This window comes from Sinohyriopsis cumingii, chromosome 4 (assembly GCF_028554795.1).
Source record: "Sinohyriopsis cumingii isolate HCF-2022 chromosome 4, ASM2855479v2, whole genome shotgun sequence".
Taxonomy (NCBI): Eukaryota; Metazoa; Mollusca; class Bivalvia; order Unionida; family Unionidae; genus Sinohyriopsis; species Sinohyriopsis cumingii.
Window position 1 is genome coordinate 65,307,652 of NC_142964.1, and position 22,330 is coordinate 65,329,981.

Consider the following 22,330-nt stretch of genomic DNA (forward strand, 5'->3'; position numbering starts at 1 on the left):
CACTGAATATGTGTTCTGATACCTTTGAGACAATGCGTGGCATTACTTGCACATAACTTAAAGTATTGGTTCACATAGCACTGGCAACTACAGTATAAATTTGAGTGAATGGAAATACAATACTTTCAGCTGGAGTTTCATATAACCAAAGTACCTGGAGAATCGCAACTCTTGTTGATATTTGTTTATTTTAGAAGCGGTAGATGTCTTATTGGAGCTGTAGTAGCACGTTGCAAACTGGAGAAAATCTCAGGCAATATAAATTATACATTAAACGAACTGACCTTTGAATCAAATAATGAACAAGGGGAATCATTTTGCACCACTGTTGCCATTTTTTACAAAACGAATGTCCTGTAGAAATTCTAATCTCAAGACACAAAACATATAAAATTTAATTGGCTGTATAAAGGCAGGATAGTTAAGTGAAAGATATCACCGAGGAACTGAAATTAATATGATGTCTCAAGAAAAACGTCAACACCTTCATACCATTTTAAATCCAGTTTGAATTAGGTAAGATATGAGTGTCACTCCTGATTGAAAAAAAATGTATCGTCTCAAAGGAGACTAGAGGAAGATTAAAAGGCCACACTGAGGTAAGCAAGTTGTCTCTTGTTATTAGTCTTGTAATAGACCTTCGAGCTTGTTAGTAAACATGTTACCTTCTACGATAGGAATGGTCATGAGCTAAATAAGAAAATGATTCCGAGGCCAGTGAAATGTGAAATGTATATCACATTGGATATTTTGTACGAATGTGAGACTGAGAGAAATGTAAATAATGAGGTTTGTGGATAATTCAGCACGAATATTAAACGGATCAACAAAACGCATTCATAGGTCATGTGAGCATTGAATTATTAATAACTAAAATTCGCACTGGTCATAATCGGATGCCTTTGACATGGAAAATATTCTACGATTTATAGGAAACAGATAATTAGCCTGTATTTTTAGTAAAGGACAAATCGTAAGTCACATTGCCAAGCTTGATATAATGTTCAGAACTAGTACTGATGCATGGAATAATTAATATGCATAATGCAATTAAAGACAGCACACAGTCGATAACAACATTTCGAGAAATTAACTAGTATCTTAACTTAGCAACAGGGGATGGTTTTTTCTTAATTATAGAATATATAAAAATGGAATGTTTTCTGCTTAATTTGAGTGTGCGGATTTGAAACATGAACCCATCTTTATGATATCTTTGAAAATAAATTCACAGGAAGCATTCAAACACATGTACCGTCCACCATTTTTAATATTGATCTTTGGCAATGTTTGCAAATTCTTGACCTCATCTTATCTCAAGCTGAAATTTGCATATTTCTTACATATATTTTATATGGAAATGTTTTGTGAACATTCAGCTTTAAGAATAAATTGACTTTTTATATGCTCCAGGTAATTCAGAAGCCCCTCTGTGCCTTTTTAACACCCCCCCCCAACTTTTTTGCATGAAATACTAAATTTTGAGTCATACACAAGTTGAAATTATCTGTTGCTTTTAAATTGGAATGTTTTCTGCTTAATTTGAGTGTGCAGATTTCAAAAATAATCCCATCTTTATATCTTTTCAAATAAATTCACAGAAAGCATTCAAACACATGTACCGTCCACAATTTTTAATATTGGTCTTTGGTAACTTTTGAAAATTCTTGACCTCATGTTACTTCATGGTGAAAGTTGCATATTTTTTACATATGGTTATATTTAAATGTGTTGTGAACATTCAGCTTCAAGAATAAATTCACGTTTTCTATGTTCCATGTACTTCTGAAGACTTTCTGTGCCTTTTTATTACACGCACCCTAACATTTTGCATGAAATAGCATAATCATGAGTCATACCATGTTGAAATTGTACGTTACTCTTAAAACCAATAGTGCATATTCATTACAGTGTTGTTGTACATATATACATTTATCTGAAATCACAATTTAGTAAATAACAATTGCTATTTTAGAATTTAGTTATCATAAGATATATTTAGTCAGTTTTCATATCTATAAAAACATCAATGGAAAAAGGTTTTCCACCAAGTTTTCAATACAGTAAGTCAGGATTTCTACAGTGTCAACTCAGGATGGTGCAACATTAAATTTTGGATGTCCTAACTTTGCGATATTTTCATAATAATTCTGACCATTGTTTTGAGCAATATTACATAGTTCGTGAAGTAAAGACAATTGTGGTATCTGAGACAGAGAAGAAACTGGCACTGAGTTGGTTCTCAAAAAATATTTATGATTATGTATTTGTTTAAATCGAGAAATACTACAGATCGATTCTCTATTCTTTGGCTTATGATGACAATATTCATACTGATATTCACAAATAAATGGCATGATAATTTTAAATGAATTTGTTTTCATTCTTCAAAATTCTGAAAAATAGTTGAACTTTTATCTCTTTTCCTCCCTACTAAACATGAACATTTTAATTTTAATACCAGTGTCTCAAGATAAGAATCGCACGTAGAACAGATGACCTGACATTGATAATATCTCAGTGATCAAAATCACATACACATTATCAATACGTCTAGTATCACCGAGTCGGTGAGTGATACTCCCGACGAGTCTCTAACCTCGAAATTATATTACACAACAACAGTTGTACAAATATTTTGTAATAAGTTTGGTATAATGAATGACAGTACGTATGTATAATCCGATTCCTTGCTATAAACGTCTGCCTTTTCATACAATCAAGCTTTCGTGTTTTTCTCAACCCAAATTATGTCATATTGTTTTTGTTTACATTTTGTACGTACCCATGTGCCGGGAAGAGTTACCGTTCTTGCTGGCATGGGTGACCTTTGAAAAAGACGTAATTCGTGGGTTTTCCGCAAATATTAGCATACATTTTACCATTATTCTCGTAAAAGGAACTCCAAAGTATTTAAAAAGTAGGCTTAGGTGAGCGTATATGATCGTTTATTTAGTTTTTCAGCGTTTTGAAAAATTCGGTTTTCGTTTTTTTCCGCTAAATAAGTTATAGAAATGGCCCAGTGTCATATACGCTAAATATAGACATTTGACCTTTCAATCATGAATACATTCGGATGTAATAATGTCGGCTTTTTACATATTAAAGCGGAGAAAGTACCGGGTGTAATGAGGTTGACATTTTGAGAAAAAGTTAATCTTCATAGCCAGTGCCCTCTAGTGGCGTCCCCTGTTGCTACTTAAATGTAGCCGACATAGACATCTTTCCACATAATAATACAGCACTTGTGAAGATGCATCATGATGTTAATGGCTCAGTACTCCGCAACCTGTGTCAGTGCACTAAGTTTCAAGAATATATGCATAAAGTATATGCCTGGTGACAAGGAAAACAAGTCATGCTGTCCTTGCAAAAATTAAACAAATGCAAACAAATGGAGGATGTAAATCACATTAACATTCATTGCTTGAAAGAGTCAGATACTAAAAATAATGGAGACAATCATCTAGTTTTATACTTGTCGCATCAGCAGAGATTGAGAGAAAAGCTTCTACACAAACTTGTATCAATTACAGTAAAGGTTGTTATATAGCTGAAAGTTATCTACGTTAGTGATCTTGGTGGTACTGATAATTTTTGGTGTACAATACTATCCATTCACTGTGTAGAAAAGATGAAGGTGAACTCAATGCAAATGAACATTCAAACTTAGCAAACTAAGCCGGTTTTCCAGGTATCAGGTACTACGAAGCCACTCCACACCTTTGCATAAGTCCCGGAAATAAAGAATGCTTAAGAAGCAGTGAGAGTCACATATGTATATGCTTTTATCTGTGCGGACGCAGACGGTGATAGTGACATTAGGCCTCCAACAAAAAAGATATACTTGATAGAAATGAGATAAAACCATTTGGAAAAGTTATAATGCACAAAACATTGTAATAATACGAAAATGAATAAAGGAGGAAACACATTTTCTGCTAGAAGTATATTTTTCCACCTCCATCACAAGCTGAAAAAGGGATACAAAATAAAGGATATGAAAGATGGAGTTTCGTGGGCAAAAGCATGCTAGAATCTTGTATTTTACCTTTCTCTTCTCGTAGACTTTCTGAAAAGAAAAACGTCACACTTTAGATCTTCAAAATACAGATAATACATGTTTCCAGAGCTTATCAGTATCTCAGACGCAGGCAGTGCATATAGTTGTCGGTTTAACCATGTATCTTTGGGTATGATAGGAAATAACTTATGTTCCAGACCATAGGTGAAACCACTCTGCATTGCCATCACACTTGTTTCAAAACAGAAGGAGTGTGTGTGTGTGTGTGTGTGTGTGTGTGTGTGTGTGTGTGTGTGTGTGTGTGATTTGGATTTTTAACGTAGCTTTAACAATGTTTCAGTCATATTGCTACGATGTCTGCAGCGTGGCAGTTTCTAGTGATGTCCAGCACTGTGGCATCATGCCGCAGACATGTAGCACGATGTCCCACCCAGTCACATTATCCTGACACCAGACCGACCAGTCCTAACACTAACCTCTTAATGCTGAACGCCAAGCGAGGTAGCTGTTAGTACCATTTTTGTAAGTCTTTGTATGACTCGGTCTGGGATCGAACCCACGACCTCCCGCATCCGAGGCGAACGCTCTAACCATTAGGTCACTGGAGCGGTCCAAAACATAAAGAAGTGGCATAGAGGTACACACATTTCTAAAACTGAACATTTATTATCATACCTTTGAAAGAACGTGTAGGCCAATCAGTATATAACTGGGAATATAGCACTTGCACCAATAGTGTAATATTTGAGAGTGAAAGAAAATACGATAATTTCATTAGATGTGACAAGTGGTGGTGTCCCGGAAGACATGGCATATATAAATAATGTAAACTGACTGTGGTCATGAAGCAGCAAATGGCATATTTGATGTGACCTTGCACGTTAAAGGTCCTAAACTATAGAAAATTCTAGCTAGAACATTGAATATGTTGATATAACAAAATCATAACAGGAAAACAAAACGTAAATGCTGTTAAGCATGCATTTTGAGCCCTGAAGTAAATGCGAAAATTCGGTAAATATGGGACTAAGCATCCTAAAGAAATGCATCCGCTGTTTATTTTATCATTATAAATATCAAGGTGCTTGCTGAAGATGGTCAAAACAGAAATGATTCCACCTGAATAAATGCATTACCAATGAAGAAATCTATGAAATAAGAATTGTAGGTTACAGTAACATTCACTGCTTGCAAGTGTAAGGTTCTGGAAAGGATTAAAAGAATCATTTAATTTAAAATTTCCATCAGCAACATAGACCGAGACAAATGTTTGAAATTCAAACTTTTATAAAAGACAGTGAAACGTGATATATAACTGAAAGTGAGAGGCTTAAGTGATGTTGCTGCTACTCATAACTGTTCTGGTTTAATAGTAATCATAATTTGTGCGAGAAAGAATGGGCACTTACTGCCTAGGTATATTCAAATTTAACAAATCTAGCCGCATTGTCAGATACAAGGACCTACGAAACCCACATCACACTGTTTGATAGGTCCTAGTACGCTGTTTGATATGTCCTAGGAAGCTGTTTGGTAGGTCCCAGGAAGAAAAAATGTTTGAGATGCAGCAAGGCAAGACAGAGAGCGATACTTAGATCTGTGCGTACGATGATGGTTCTGGTGACGACATGATGCAGTAAGCAGAAATTAAATTCAAATTCTGGGCAAGATTCAAATATATACAAACATGTGATCTATTATAAACGTAATATACCGAAGGGAATTAATTTGTAGTTTAAAGAAACACTAAATCCTTTAAGTACTCCTAAAGAATACCGTGTAACAAAGTGATAAATGAATAGGAAATAGAAAATATGAAACATACAATGCAATCGGTAAAAGCATGAAAACGAACTCTTTATCTTACATCCATGCCCTCATCGTAGGCGCTCCATTCAACAGAAAAGAAATCTTAGATCGGCTGGGCTGAATACTGAACAATGTGTTGGCCATCTGTATCAGTTTCAAATATCTTGTTATATCTCTTGCCGCATTTGCATGTCCTTGAATAGTACCAGACAATGCCTCAAACAGGTCAAAGCTTGCAAACATAAAACCAGTGGCGAGGTAAAGTTCAAGTAGAGATGATTCCACGGATGAAGACTGATAATGCAATAACATACAACACAATAAATGACAATGAATCACTAAATTTTGAGACATTCACTAGTACGTGAAATATTGCTCACGTAAGATAACATATAATAATATATAAAACAATTTGTTATATTCCAAATGTGAATAAAGCAGGAAAAACATTTCTGCACCAAGTCAAAATTTTACCCCAGTCCATCCAGAAGCTAGAATATTGATACATAAAACAAAAGATGAAATATGCATGGGTAGGAGCGTGCTAAAATCTGTTATTGTTATCTTCCAACTGATGCAATTCCGAAAAGAAAGAAATGACACATTACATCTACTGAATATTAATTATGAGTGCTGCCCGGCCATATCGGCACTTAATACGCACGTAGTGCATATAGTTCTCGGTTTATCTATCTGTACGTGTTTGCATGTTCGAAAATAATTTATCTCCCAGACTATAGCTGAAATCACTTATGCTTTTCCATCAAATTGGGTTCAAAGCTGAAAGACGTGGCGTAAAGGAAAACGTTTCTAAAATTGAACATAATCATGCCATTGAAAGAACGTGAAGGCCAATTAGTATATAACGGATAGAAATAGAGAACATAGCGCTTGCACGTACAGTCTAACATACGAGTGAGAAAGAAAATACTGTACTTTAATTTGGAGATGTCACAAATGTGATTGTCTCGGAGGATATGGAATATGTAAAGAATATATATTTGTTGAGGCCATGAAGCAGCAAATGTCTCGTGATGTGCGGTTGGACCAATAATTACTGAAAACGGAAGCTAGAACATTGAATCTGTTCATATAACAACTTAGGGAAGAAAGAGTGCGATGTGATTTGGATTTCAAACGTAGCTTTAAAAACTTTTCAGTCATATTGCAATGTGGCAGTTTAAAGTGATGTCTAGCACTGGGGCATCATTCCGCAGACATGTAGCATGATGGCCCACCCAGACACCAGGCCGACCAGTCCTAACACTAACATCTTAATGCTGAGCGCCAAGCGAGACAGCTGTAAGTACCATTTATGTAAGTCTTTGGAATGACTCGGTCGGGGATTGAACCCATGACCTGCCGCATCCAAGGCGGACGCTCGAACCACTAGGCCACTAGAAAGAGAATACTTCTACCAGCATTAACATCTTAGACAAAATGTAAATGCTGTTGAACATCCATTTTGAGCCCCACAGGAAATGGGGTGAAACATGCAAGTGAAATACATCACCTGGTTACTTTATCACTATAAAATCCCGCTGCTTCATGACGGTGGTCAGAATAGAAATGTTCCTTTACCGATCAAGGCGGCTATGAAATGTGAAATATAGAGCGCAGTAATATATATATATATATATATATATATATATATATATATATATATATATATATATATATATATATATATATATATATATATATATATATATATAACTGAAATTAAGAAGCTTTTGTGATGTTCGTTGGTCTCATGCCTGTTCAGGTTTATTAGTATTCATAAATTGTGATAAACAGACAGATTCGTCATTTACTGTCTACGTATATTCAAATTTAATACATCTAGCCCATCGTCAGGTAAAAAGACCTATGAAACCCACTTCACACTATTTGACAATTCCGAGGAAAAGAGAATATATGAGGCAGGGAGGCTGGAAATATAGAGATATTTAAGTCTGTGCGGAGGAAAGGACATCTGGATATGTATTCATTTGTGCGGATGACGATGACGCTGGTGACGACAGGGTTGTACTAGGCAGATATTAGACTGAAATGAAAGAAAACTTAAGAATCCATGCCAACGTTTGATCTATTACAAACGTAATATGCTAAGGAAAATATATTTCTGGGTAGAGTATGACCTTAACCCTTGTACCCACCCAAACACAGCTTCGAGTTCAAAAGCGATCAATACTTAAGGAAAAAAGCAGATGAATACATACATGTGCTAATTGTAGGCCCCCCCCCCCATTAAAGCGAAATGAAACGCGTGATGAGTTGCATACTGATCAGCGCGTTGCCCACTTGCAAGCATTTTTAATACATTGAGAGTGAATATGTGTTGCCATATCCCTTGCCCTATTTGCATGTCCGTGAATAGTTTCACACCATATCTGAAACCGTTCAAGGCATTGGAATCAAACTTTGCAAACGCATAAAACTAGTGGTACGGGATACTACTTCATGCTTTTCCACACTGAATATGTGTTCTGATACCTTTGAGACAAGGTGTGGCATTCTTCGTATATAACGTAAAGTAATGGTTCACAGAGCACTGGCAAGTACAGTTTAAATTGTGAGAGTGAATGGAAATACAGTACTATCAGCTGGAGTTTTTATATAAGCAAAGTACCTGGAGAATCGCAACTCTTGCTGATATTTTACTTTAGAACGGTAGATGTCTTATTGTAGCTGTGGTAGCATGTTGCAAACTGGACAAAATCTTGGACAATGTACATTATACATTAAAAGAACTGACCTTTGAATCAAATAATGAACAAGGGGAATCATTTTGCACTGCTGTTGTCATTTTTCACTAAACGAATATCCTGTATCAATTCTAATCTCAAGACACATAACAGATAAAACTAAACTGGCTGTCTAAAGACAGGATAGTTAAGAGCAAGATATCACCGAAAAACTCAAATTAATATGATGTTTGAATAAAAAAGTCAAAACTTTCGTACCATTTTAAATCCAGTTCGAATTAGATAAGGTATGAGTGTCACTCCTGATTGAAAAAAATGTATCGTCTCAAATCAAACTAGAGTAAGATTAAAAGGCCACACTGACGTGAGCAATTTGTTTCTATTTATTGGTTTTGAAAGACACCTTCGAGCTTGTTAGTAAACATGTTACCCTCTACGATAGTAATGGTCATGAGCTAAATAAGAAAATGGTTCCTAGAACCGTGAAATGTGAAATGAATATCACATTGGATATTTTGCATCAATGTGAGACTAAGAGAAATGTAAACAATGAGGTTTGTGGAAGATTCAGCACGGATATCAAACGGGTCAACAAAACGCTTTCATAGGTCATGTGAGCATTGAATTATTAATAACTCCAACTGCAAAGGTCATAAACGGATGCCTTTGACATGGAATATATTCTACAGTAAATAGGAAACATAGACAATTAACCTGTATTGTTAATAAAGGACAAATCGTAAGTCACATTGCCAAGCTTGATATAAGGTTCAGAACCAGTATTGATGCATCAAATAATAAATATTCATAATGCAATTAAAGATAGCAAATAAAAACATTGCGAAAAATTAACTAGTATCTTAAATGTAGCCAACACAGACATCTTTTCATATAAGACTTTAGTACTTGTGAAGTTGCATCATGCTGTGAATGGTAGAGTACTCCTCAACCTGTGTCAGTACACTAAATTTCAAGAATATATCAAAAAAGTATATACCTGGTGACAAGGAAAATAAGTCATGGTGTTCTTGCAAAATTTTAAACAAATGCAAACAAATAGAGCATATAAACCACGTTAACATTCATTGCTTGAAAGTGTCAGGTACTAACAACAATGGAGATAATCATCTAGTTTTATACTTCTAGCATCAGTAGAGGCAAGCATCAAGTTCTATGCTTGTAGGATCAACAGAGACTGAGACAAAAGCGTCTACACATACTTGTATCAATTACAGTAAAGGACGTTGTATAGCTAAAAGTTACCTACTTTTGTGATATTGGTGGTACTGATAATTCTTGGTGTACAATACTATCCATTAACTGTTCAGAGAAGATTGAAGGTGCAATCAGTGCGAATGGACATTCAAATTAAGCAAACTAAGCCACTTTTCCAGGTATCGGGTACTACGTAACCACTACACACCTTTAAATAAGTCCCGGAGATAAAGAATGTTTAAGAAGCAGTGAGAGTCACATATGCATATGGCTTCATCTGTGCGGACGCTGACGGTGGTAGTGACATCAGGGTTCCTACCATAAACATCTACTTGATAGAAATGAGATAAAACCGTCTGGAAACGATATAATGCACCAAACATATTGTTATACTACGAAAATGAATAAAGGTGGAAACACATTTTCTGCTGCAAGTAAATCGACCCCACCTCCATCACAAGCAAGAAAAGGGATACAAAATAAAGGATATGAAAGATGGAGTTTCATGGGCAAAAGCATGATAGAATATTGTATTTTTACCTTCCATGCGTCGTCGAGATTCTGAAATGAAAACCATCAAACATTAGATCATCAAAATACAGATAATACATGTTATCCGAGCCTATCGGTATTTCATGCACAGGCAGTGCATATAGTTCTCGGTTTACCCATGTATCTTTAGGTATGTTGGGAAATAACTTATATTAAAGATCAGAGCTGCAACCACTCATGCATTTCCATCAAAATTAGTTCAAAACAGAAACAAGTGGCATAGAGCTACATACATTTCCAACATCTAACATTTATTATCATACCTTTGAAAGAACTTGTAGGCCAATCAGTATATAACGGAGACTATAGCACTTGCATAAACAGTTCAACATTTGAGAATTAGGAAAATATGATAATTGCATTAGGGTCCCGGGAGGTATAGCATCAACAGATAATGTATACTGACTGTGGTCACGAAGCAGCAAATGACTTAATTGACGTGAGCTTTTACGCTAAAGGTCCTAAACTACAGGAAACTCTAGCTAGAACATTGAATCTGTTGACATATCAAAATGATAAAGAGGATAACACTTCTTTCACTTGTACTGTCATCGTTGACAACATGTAAATGTTGTTGAGCATGCATTTTGAGCCCCGGAAGAAATGAGAAAAATTCGGTACATATGGGACGAAGCATGCTAGTGAAATGCATCACCAGCTTACTTCATCATTATAAGTATTCAGGTGCGTGATGAAGATGCTCACAATAGAAATGACTGCACCTGTATAAATGCATTATCAGTCAAGGAGACTACGAGATGTGAAAAGTAGTTCACAGTAACTTTGACTTATTGCCATTGTAAGGTTCTAGAAAGGATGGAAAGAATTATTTAATTTTAAATTTCTATCAGCAGCGTATACTGAGACAAAGGCTTAAAATTCAAACTTTTATAAATGACAGTGCAATGTGATATATAGCTGAAAGCTATTGGAACAAAATGTGGAGAAATCTACATCATACATTATAAGAACTGACTAATGAATCATATAATGAAGAAAGGGGAATGATTTTGTACCACAATTGTTGTTTTGCATAAAACGTATATCCTGTGGAATCTGTAACCTCAAGACACATGGCAGAGCAAACTAAATTGGATGTATAAGGGAGGGATATATATTTAAAAGATATCACCGAGGAACTCAAATTGATATGATGTCTCAAGAAAAACATGAAACTATTATACCATTATAAATCCAGTTCGAATTAGGTAATGTATGAGTGTCATTCCTGATTGAAAAAATGTATCGTCTCAAAGGAGTTCATCTTGAGTAAAATTAATAGGACACACAGAAGTAAGCAAGTTGTTTCTTGGTATTGGTCTTGAAAGAGACATTGGGCCGCGTTAGTAAACATGTTACCTTCTACAATATGGATTGACATGAGCTAAATAAGAAAATACTTCCGAGGCCTGTAAAATGTGAAGTGTATATAACACTGGATATTTTCTATCAATATGAGACTAGGAGAGATGTAAAGAATGAAGTTTGTGGAAGATTCAGCACGAATATTAAACAGATCAACAAATGCATGCATAGGTCATGTGAGAACTGAATTATTAATAAATCCAAACGCACAGGTCGTAAACGGGTGCATTTGCCATGGTGTATGTTTATTTGGTTAATAGGAAACATACATAATTAAACTATAAATTTAGTAATGGATAAATTGTAAGTCAATTTGCCAAGCTTGATATAAATTACAGAACTAGTAATGATGCATAGAATAATAAATATTCATAATGCATTAAAGACAGCACACAGGAAATACCAACATTTCGAAAAATGAACTAGTATTATAAATGAAGCAAACATACACATCTTTCCATATGAGGCTTAAGTATTTCTGAAGATGCGTCAAGTTGTTAATGGTGCAGTACTCCTGAACCCGTGTCAGTGCACCAAGCTTCAAGAATATATGCATGAAGTATCTACCTGGTGACAAGGAAAACAAGTCACGCTCTCAATGCAAAAATTGAACAAATGCAAAGAAATGGAGCATGTACATTACATTAACATTCATTGCTTGAAAGTGTCAGGTACTAACAACAATGGAGACAATCATCTAGCTTTATGTTTGTAGCATAACAGTAATTGAGACAAAAGCCTCTGCACAAACTTATCTCAATAACAGTAAAGGTTATTATATAGCTGAAAGTTACCTACTTTAGAGATGTTGATGGTACGATACTATCCATTCACTTTGCAGAAAAGATTGAAGGTGCAATCAATGCGAATGGATATACAAACTTCGCAAACTAAGCTGTTTTTCCAGGTAGTAGGTGCTATAAACCACTAAACACCACACACCTTTGCCTAAGTCCTGGAAATAGGAAATGTCTGAGAAGCAGTCGGAGTGACATATGTATATGCTTTTATCTCTACGGACGCTGACGGTGGTATTGACATTAGGGTTCCTACCATAAACACCTACTTGATAGAAATGAGATAAAATCTTTTGGAAACGTTATAATGTACGAAACATATTGTTATATTACGAATGTGAATAAAGGAGGAAACACGTTTTCTGCGACAAGTAAATTTTTCTTCACCTCCACCAGAAGTTAGAAAAGTGATACAAATTAAAGGAGATGAAAGATGGAATTTCATCGGCAAAAGCATGATAGAATCTGGTATTTTTACCTTCTCTTTCTCGTACTATTTCTGAAAAGAAAAGCATCACACATTAGATCCGCTAAATAGAGATAATACACGTTGCCCGAGCCTATGAGCATGTCATACGCAGGCAGTGCATATAGTTCTCAGTTTACCCATGTATCGGTAGGTATGATTGGAAATAACTTATGTTCCAGACCATAGCTGAAACCACTCATGCACTTAAAATTGGTTCAAAACAGGAAGAAGTGGCATACAGGTGCAATACCTTTCCAACACAGAAAATTTATTATCATACCTTTGAAAGAACGTGTAGGTCAATCAATATATAACGGATAGTTATGAAGAATGTAACACTTGCAACAATAGTTGAACATTTGAGAGTGAAGGAAAATATGATAATTTCATTAGGAGACGTGACATGTGCTGGAGATCCGGGAGATATGGAATCTTTAGATAATTACACTGATTGTGGTCATGAAGCAGCAAATGGTTTATCTGATGTGAAGTTGCACGTCAAAGGTCCTAAACTGTAGAACATTTTGCAGGAACATTGAATCTGTTGATATCTCAAAATCATAAAGAAAGAGAACACCTATTGTCTTTGTATTTACATCGTTGACAAAATCTAAATACTGCTGAGCATCCATTTTGAGGCTCCGAAGGAAATGAGAACATTTTGGTATATATGGGACGAAGCATGCTAGCAAAATACATTACATGTTTACTTTATCATTATAAATATGACGGAGCTTGATGAAGGTTGTCACAATAGAAATGATTCCGCCTGCAAAAATGCATTAGCAATCAAGAAGGCTATGAAATGTGAAATACAGGTCGAAGTAACTCTCACTTGTTGCAAGTGTAAGGTTCTAGAAAGAATGGAAGGAATTATTTAATTTCAAATTTCTAGCAGCAGCATATACTGAGACAAAGGCTTGAAATTCAAACTTTTATAAATGATAGTGCAATGTGATATATAGCTGAAAGTTGCAGTTTAGAAAAAATGTCGAGTAATCAACATTATACATTATAGGAACTGATCTTTGAATCATACGATTAAGAAGGGGAATCATTTTGTACCACTGTTATTTTGAACAACAGGTATACGCTGTAGAATATGTAACCTCAAGACACATCACAGATCAAACTAAATTGGCTGTATAGCGGAGAGATATGTAATTGAAAGATAGCACCGAAGCACTGAAATTAATATGATGTCTCAAGAAAAACGTGAAACAATTATACCATTATAAATCCAGGTCGAATAAGGTAAGGTATGACTGTCACTGCAGATTTGAAATACGTTCGGAACAAAGAAATGTATCGTCTCAAAGAAGTACTTCTATTGGCCTTGTTAGTAAACATGTCACACTATATGATAGGGACTGTCTTGAGCTAAATAAGAAAACCGTTCCGAGGCCAGTAAAATATGAAATGTATATCACATTGGATATTTTGTATGAATGTGAGACTAAGAGAGATATAAACAATGAGGTTTGTAAAGATTCCGCACGAATATTAAACGGATTAACAAATGCATGAATAAGTCATGTGAACATTGAATTATTCATAAATCGAAATGCAAAGGTCATAAAAGGGTGCCTTTGACATGGAATATATTCTACGGTTTATAGGAACCATAGATAATTAAACGATATTTTTAGTAAAGGACAAATTGTACGTCACATTGCCAAGTTTGATATAAGGTAAAGAACTAGAATTGATTCATAGAAAAATAAATATTTATAATCATTAAAGACAGGACGCAGTAACTAACAATATTTCGAGCAATGAACTAGTATTTCAAATGTAGCCAACATAGACATCTTTCCATATGTGGCCTTAGTACTGGTGAAGAAGCATTATGTTGTTAATGGTGCAGTACTCCGCAACCTGTGTCAGTGTACCATACTGCAAGAATATATGCATAAAGTATATTCCTGGTGACAAGGAAAACAAGTCATGCTGTCATTGCAAAAATTAAACAAATGCAAACAAATGGAGCATGTAAATCACATTAACATTCATTCCTTGAAAGTGTCAGGTACTAACAACAATGGAGTCAATCATCTAATTTTTTGCCTGTAGCTTGAACAGAGATTGACACAAAAGCTTCTACACAGACTTGTATCAATTACAGTAAAGGTTGTTATAGAGCTGAAAGTTACCAACTTTAGTGATGTTGACAGTACTGATAATTCTTGAGGTACAATACTATCCATCCAATGTGCAGAAAAGATTGCAGTTGCAATCAATGCGAATGGACATTCAAACTTAGCAAACTAAGCCGCTTTTCCAGGTAGCAGGTAGTACGAAACCACTATACACCTTTAAATAAGTCCCGCAAATTGAGAATGTTTGAGAAGCACTGAGAGTCACATATGTATATGCTTTTATTTGTGCGGATCCTGACAGTAGTAGTGACATCAGGGTTCCTACCATAAACACATACTTGATAGAAATGAGATACAATCGTTTTCAAACGTCATAATGCACGAAACTTATTGTTATACTACGAGCACGAATGACAAAGGAAACACATTTTCTGCAACAAGTAAATTTTCCCCACCTCCATCACAAGTTAGAAAAGGGACACAAAAGAAAAGATATGAAAGATGGAGTTTCATGGGCAAAAGCATGATAGAATCTTTTATTGTTACCTGCTCGTACACATTCTGAAAAGAAAAACATCACACATTAGATCATCTAAATAGAGATAATACATGTTATCCGAGCCTATCGGTATTTCATACGCAGACAGTGTATATCGTTCTCAGATTACCCATGTATATTCAGGTATGTTTGGAAATAACTTATTTTCCAGACCATAGCTGAAACCACTCAAGCATTTTGGTTCAAAGCTGAAAAAGTGGCATAGAAGTGAATACGTTTCCAACATTGAACATTTATTATCATACCTTTGAAAGAACGTGTAGGCCAATCAATATATAACGGAGAGAAAAAGAGAATATTGTACTTCCACCAAAAGAAAATATGATAATTTCATTAGGAGATGTGACATGTGCTAGGGTCCCGGGAGATATGGAATCTGTAGATAATGTATACTGATTGTGGTCATGAAGCAGGAAATGGCTTAGTTGATGTAAGCGTGCACATTAAAGGTCCTAAACTGTAGGAAACTCTACCTAGAACACTGAATCTGTTGATATATCAAAATCATAAAGGAAGAGGAGAACAGAACTTGCATTTGTATTGACATCGTTGACAAAACACATGTATGGTCATGTGTGTATTGCATAATTACTATACCTCAAATGCACAGGTCGTAAACGGATGCCTTTGACATGGTATATATTCTATGGTTTGTAGGAAACAAAGATAATCAAACTATATTTGTAGTAAAGGACAAAGTGTAAGTCACATTGCCAAGCTTGATATAAGGTACAGAAGTAGTACTGACGCATGTAATAATAAATATTCATAATGCAATCAGAGACATCACACAGTAAATAAAAACATTTCGAAAAATTAACTAGCATTATAAATGTAGCCAACATAGACATCTTTCCATATAATAATATAGTACTTGTGTTGATGCATCAAGTTCTTAATGGCGCAGTACTCCTCAACCTCTGTCAGTCCACTAAGTTTCATGAATATATGCATAAAGTATATACCTGGTGACAAGGAAAACAAGTCATGCTGTCAATGCAAAAATTAAACAAACGCAAAGAAATAGAGCATGTAAAAATCATTAACATTCTATACTTGAATGTATCAGGTACAAAAAACAATGGAGACAAGCATCAGGTTTTATGCTTGTCGGATCAACATAGATTGAGACAAAAGCTTCTACACAAACTTTCATCAATTAGTTACCTACTTTAGTGATGTTGGCGCTACTGATAATTTTTGGTGTACAATACTATCATTTCACTGTGCAGGAAAGATTGAAGGTGCAAACAATAAGAATGGACATTCAAACTTAGCAAACTAAGCCGCTTTTCCAGGTATCAGGTACTACGAAACCACTACACACCTTTACATAAGTCCCGGAAATAAAGAATGCTTAAGAAGCAGTGAGAGTCACATATGTATATGCTTTTATATGTGCGGACGCTGACTATGGTAGTGACATCAGGGTTCCTACCATAAATATCTACTTGATAGAAATGAGATAACACCGTTCGGAATCGTTATAATGCACGAAACATATTCTTAAATTACGAATGTGAATAAACTAGGAAACACATTTTCTGCGATAAGTAAATTCTTTCTCACCTCCACCAGAAGTTGTAAAATGGATACAAAATAAAGGATATGACAGATGGAGTTTCATGGGCAAAAGCACGATAGAATCTTGTATGTTTACCTGTAATAGATCGTTGAACTGAAAAGAAAAACATCGCACATTAGATCCTCTAAATAGAAATAATACATGTTATCTGAGCCTATCGGTAATTCATACACAAGCAGTGGATATATTTCTCAGTTTACTCATGTATCATTAGGTATGTGTGTAAATAACTTATTTTCCAAACCATAGCTGAAACCACTCATGCATTTCCATCAAAACTGGTTCAAAACAGAAAGAAGTGGCTTAGAGGTGCATACGTTTCCGACACTGAACATTTATTATCGTACCTTTGAAAGAACTTGTAGGCCAATCAATATATAAGAGAAAATAGTACTTCCACGAATAGCGTAGCATTTGAGGGTGAGGAAAATATGATAATTTCATTAGGAGATGTGACAAGTGGTGCGGTTCCGGGAGATATAGCATCTATAGATAATGTATACTAATTGTGGCCATGATGCCTCAAATTGCTTATTTGATGTGTGATTTCACGTTAAAGGTCCTAAACTATTGGAGACTCTACCTAGAACATTGAATATGTTGATATATAAAAATGATACGGAGAAGAACACCTCTTGCACATCGTTGACAAAATGTAAATTCTGTTCAACATGCATTTTGAGCCCCAGAGGAAATGAAAAAAATTCGGTACATATGGGACGAAGCATACTTGCGAAATGTATCAACTGGTTACTTTATCATTATAAATATGAAGATGCTTGACGAAGATGATCACATCATATAAATGACTCCACATGTATGAATGCATTCCCAATCAATAAAGCTATGAAATGTGAAATGTAGGTCACGGTTACCTTCACTTGTTGCAAGTGTAAGGTTCTAGAAAGAATGGAAAGAATCATTTAATTTCAAAATTTCTATCAGGAGCATATACTGAGACAAAGGCTTACAATACAAACTTTTATAAACGACAGTGAAACGTGATATATCTGAAAGTCAGAGGCTTTAGTGATGTTGATGCAACTCACAACTCTTCTCGTTTAATAGAAAGCATAATTAATTCCTATGAAAAAGATAGAATTGGCACTTACTACCTACGTATATTCAAATTTAACAAATCCAGCCGCATCGTCAGGCACAAGGACCTATGAAACCCACATCACACTATTAAATAGATCCAAGGAAGCTGTTTGATAGGTCCTAGGAACAACAAAACTGTTTGAGATGCAGCGAGGCTGGACAGACAGAGATAATTAGATATGTGCGTACGATGATGGCGCACATATGTACAGTATGTAGAAATCTGATTCAAATTGTGGGCAATATTCAAATACATACAATATTGTGATCTATTAGAAACGTAATATACCGAAGAGAATATATTCGTAGTAGAAGAAAACGTAAATCCTTGAAATACTACTACACAATACCGAGGTCCAAAGAGATAAATGAATAGGAAACAGTGAATACGAATCATACATTGCTATCGGTAACAGCATGAAAACGAACTTTTTTACATTCATGCACTCATAGTAGGCGCTCTATTCAAGAGAAATGAAACGTTAGATGGGCTGAATACTAATCGGTGTGTAGCCCATTCGCATTGGTTTTTAATACCTAGCGAATGAATATCTTCCTATATCTCTTGTCACATTTACATGTCCATAAATAGTATCAGACAATAGCTCAAAGTTCAAGATATTGGAATCAAAGATTGCAAACACATACAACTAGTGATGATGGGTACTTCTTCATGCTTTTCTACACTGAATATATATTCTGATATCTTTGAGACAAGGTGTGGCATAACTCAATTACTACTAACTCCAAAATGGCCTGGTCATAAGGAGGTGTATATAATATGGAACAGTTTCTATGGTTTTGCGAAAACAGGTAACTGAGCCAAGTCCATAAAGTACAAATTGTAAGTCACCTTGACCCAAACTTTTGGTAAGGTAATGTTCTAGCAGAGATCATTCCAATGAAGAAGACTCATAATGCAATGAAATACAGAACACAGTAAGTTGCAATAAATAACTAAATTTGGACATATTCACTATAACGTAAAATATGGCTGACATATAAAGATCTCTCATATCAGACCTTAGTACTTATTGCGCTGCATTATGCTGATAACGACACAGCGCTCATAACGACGTATTAGTGCACCGAGAGTGCAGAGAAGATGCATAACAGTAATACAGAGACAAATGGATTTAAAGACAAACTTTTATCAATGAAAGTGAAACGTGATACGTAACTGAAAGTGACAGACCTAAGAATCGTTGGTCGTATTCATAACTGCTCAGGTTTGAAAGTAGTCATAAATTGTGCGAAAAAGACAGACACTGCCATTACTGCATAGGTATATTCAAATTTAACAAATCTAGCTCCATCTTCAGGAACTAGGGCCTATGAAATCCCAGTCTCACTGTTTCATATGTCCTAGGAAGAAAGAATGTTTGAGATGCAGTGAGGTTGGACATGTGGATATGTATTTATTTGTGCGGATGACGATGATGCTGGTGACGACACGGTTGCACTAGGCAGATATTAGATTGAAATGAACAAAACTCTGGAATACATACAAACTTGTCATTTATTACAATTGTAATATACCGAGGAGAATATATTTCTGGGGAGAGGATGACCTTACCCTTGTACCCACTCTTAAATCATCGATTTCATAAGTGAGAAATGAATAAAGACGAAAGCAGATGAATCATACAGTGGAATAGATAAAAGTATAAAAAGGAACTTGTTTTTCGACATTCATGTGCTTGTTGTAGGCGCCCTATTAAAGAGAAATGAAACGTCTGATGGGCTGAATATTGATCAGCGCGTTTCCCACCAGCCAGCATTTTTAATACGTCGGGAGTGAATATGTGTCGCTATATCTCTTCCACTATTTGTATGTCCGTAAATAGTTTCACACCATATCTGAAACCGTTCAAGGTATTAGAATAAAACTTTGAAAACACATAAAACTAGTGGCAAGGGGTACTTCATGTTTTTCTACACTGAATATGTATTCTGACACCTTTGAGACAAGTTGTGGCATTATTGTAATGGTTCACAGAGCACTGGCAAGAACAGTATAAAATCAGAGAGTGAATGGAAATACAGTACTTTCAGCTGGAGTTTTTATACAAACAAAGTACCTGAAGAACGCAAATCTTGTTGATATCTGTTTATTTTAGAAGCGGTAGAGATCTTACTGGAGGTGCGATAGGACGTTGTAAACTGGAGAAAATGTCGGGCAATGTACATTAAAATTAAAGGAACTGACCTTTGAGTCATATAATGAAGAACGGGAATCATTTTGTACCCCTGTTGTCATTTTTCACAACACGAATATCCTTAGAAATTCAAATCTCAAGACACATAGCGGATTAAACTAAATTGGCTGAATAAGGGCAGGAGAGCTAAGTGAAAGATATCACCGAGGAACTCAAATTAATATGTCAAGAAAAACGTGAACCTATTATTCCATTATCAATCCAGTTCGAATTATGTCACGTGTGAGTGTCCCTGCTGATTGAAAAACATGTAACGTCCGAAAGGAGACTAGACTAAGATTAAAAGGCCACAAAGAGGTAAGCAATTTGTTTCTTGGTATTGGTCTTAAAAGAGACCTTCTAGCTTGTTTGTAAACCTGTTACCCTCTACGATAGGAATGGTCATGAGCTAAACAGGAAAATGATTCCAAGGCCAGTGAAATGTGAAATGTATATCACACTGGATATTTTGCATGAATGTGAGACTAAGCGAAATGTAAACAATGAGATTTGTGGAAGATTCAGCACGAAGATCGAACGGGTCAATAAAATGCATTCATAGGTCATGTGAGCATTGAATTATTAATAAATCCAAATGTACATGTCGTAAACGGATGCCTTTGACATGGAATAAATTCTACGGTTTATAGGAAACAAACATATTTAAACTATATTTTAGTAAAGGACAAATTGTAAGTCAAATTGCCAAGCTTGATATAAGGTACAGAAGTAGTATTGATGCTTGGAATAATAAATATTCATAATGCAATTAAGGACAGCACACAGTAAATAAAAACATTTGGAGAAATTAACCAGTATCTTCAATGTAGCCAACATAGACGTCTTTCCATATAATAATATAGCACTTGTGAAGATGCATCATGTTATTAATGACGCAGTACTCCTCAACCTGTGTCAGTGTACCAAGCTTCAAGACTATATGCATAAAGTATATACCTGGTGACAAGGAAAACAAGTTGTATGCTTGTAGCATGCACAGAGATTGAGACAAAACGTTCTACGCAAACCTGTATCAATAACAGTAAACGTTGTTATATCGATGAAAGTTACCTACTTTAGTGGTACTGATAATTCTTGGTGTACAATACTATCCATTCACTGTGCAGAAAAGATTGAAGGTGCAATCAATGCGAATGGACATCCAGCAGGTACTACGAAACGACTACACACCTTTGCATAAGTCCCGGAAATATAGAATGTTTAGGAAACAGTGAGAGTCACATATATATATGCTTTTATCTGTGCGGACGCTGATGGTGATACCGACATCATGGTTCCTACCATAAAGACCTACTTGATAGAAATGAGATAAAACCGCTTTGGAAATGTTACAATGCACGAAATATATTGTTTTATTACGAAAATGAAAAAAAAGGATGAAACATTTTCTGAGAAAAGTAAATTCTTCCCCACCTCGATCAGAAGCTAGGAAAGTTATAAAAAAATAAAGGATATGAAAGATGGAGTTTCTTTGGTAAAAGCATGCTAGGATCTTGTATTTTTACCTTCCAGATATTCGCGTGCTGAAATAAAAAAAAAAACATCACACATTACATCTTCTAAATAGAAATAATACATGTTATCTGAGCCTATCGGTATTTCATACACAAGCAGTGCATATAGTTCTCGGTTTACCCATGTATCATTAGGTATGTTTGGAAATAATGTATGTTCCAGACCATAGCTGAAACCACTCATGCACTCAAAATTGGTTCAAAACAAAAAGTGGCTTAGAGGTGCATACCTTTCCAACATTGATCATTTAGTATCATACCTTTGAAAGAACTTGTAGGCCAATCAATACAAAACGGAGAATACAGCACTTGCA

The 22,330-nt window shown here is 35.3% G+C and overlaps 1 protein-coding gene across 1 annotated transcript in view; it reads right to left on the reverse strand.

The window, feature by feature from the left end:
* LOC149801353 (uncharacterized) overlaps positions 1-22,330 on the reverse strand; it is a 115,179-nt gene that overhangs the window by 13,380 nt on the left and 79,469 nt on the right. Inside the window, exons 16-21 of the mRNA XM_089956791.1 lie at positions 22,008-22,025; positions 17,258-17,275; positions 15,585-15,599; positions 12,949-12,969; positions 10,297-10,317; positions 4,052-4,072 (exon numbers count right to left, since the gene is read on the reverse strand). Of these exons, the coding sequence (XP_089812917.1) occupies positions 4,052-4,072; positions 10,297-10,317; positions 12,949-12,969; positions 15,585-15,599; positions 17,258-17,275; positions 22,008-22,025 (114 nt within the window). The remainder of the gene's footprint in view (positions 1-4,051; positions 4,073-10,296; positions 10,318-12,948; positions 12,970-15,584; positions 15,600-17,257; positions 17,276-22,007; positions 22,026-22,330) is intronic.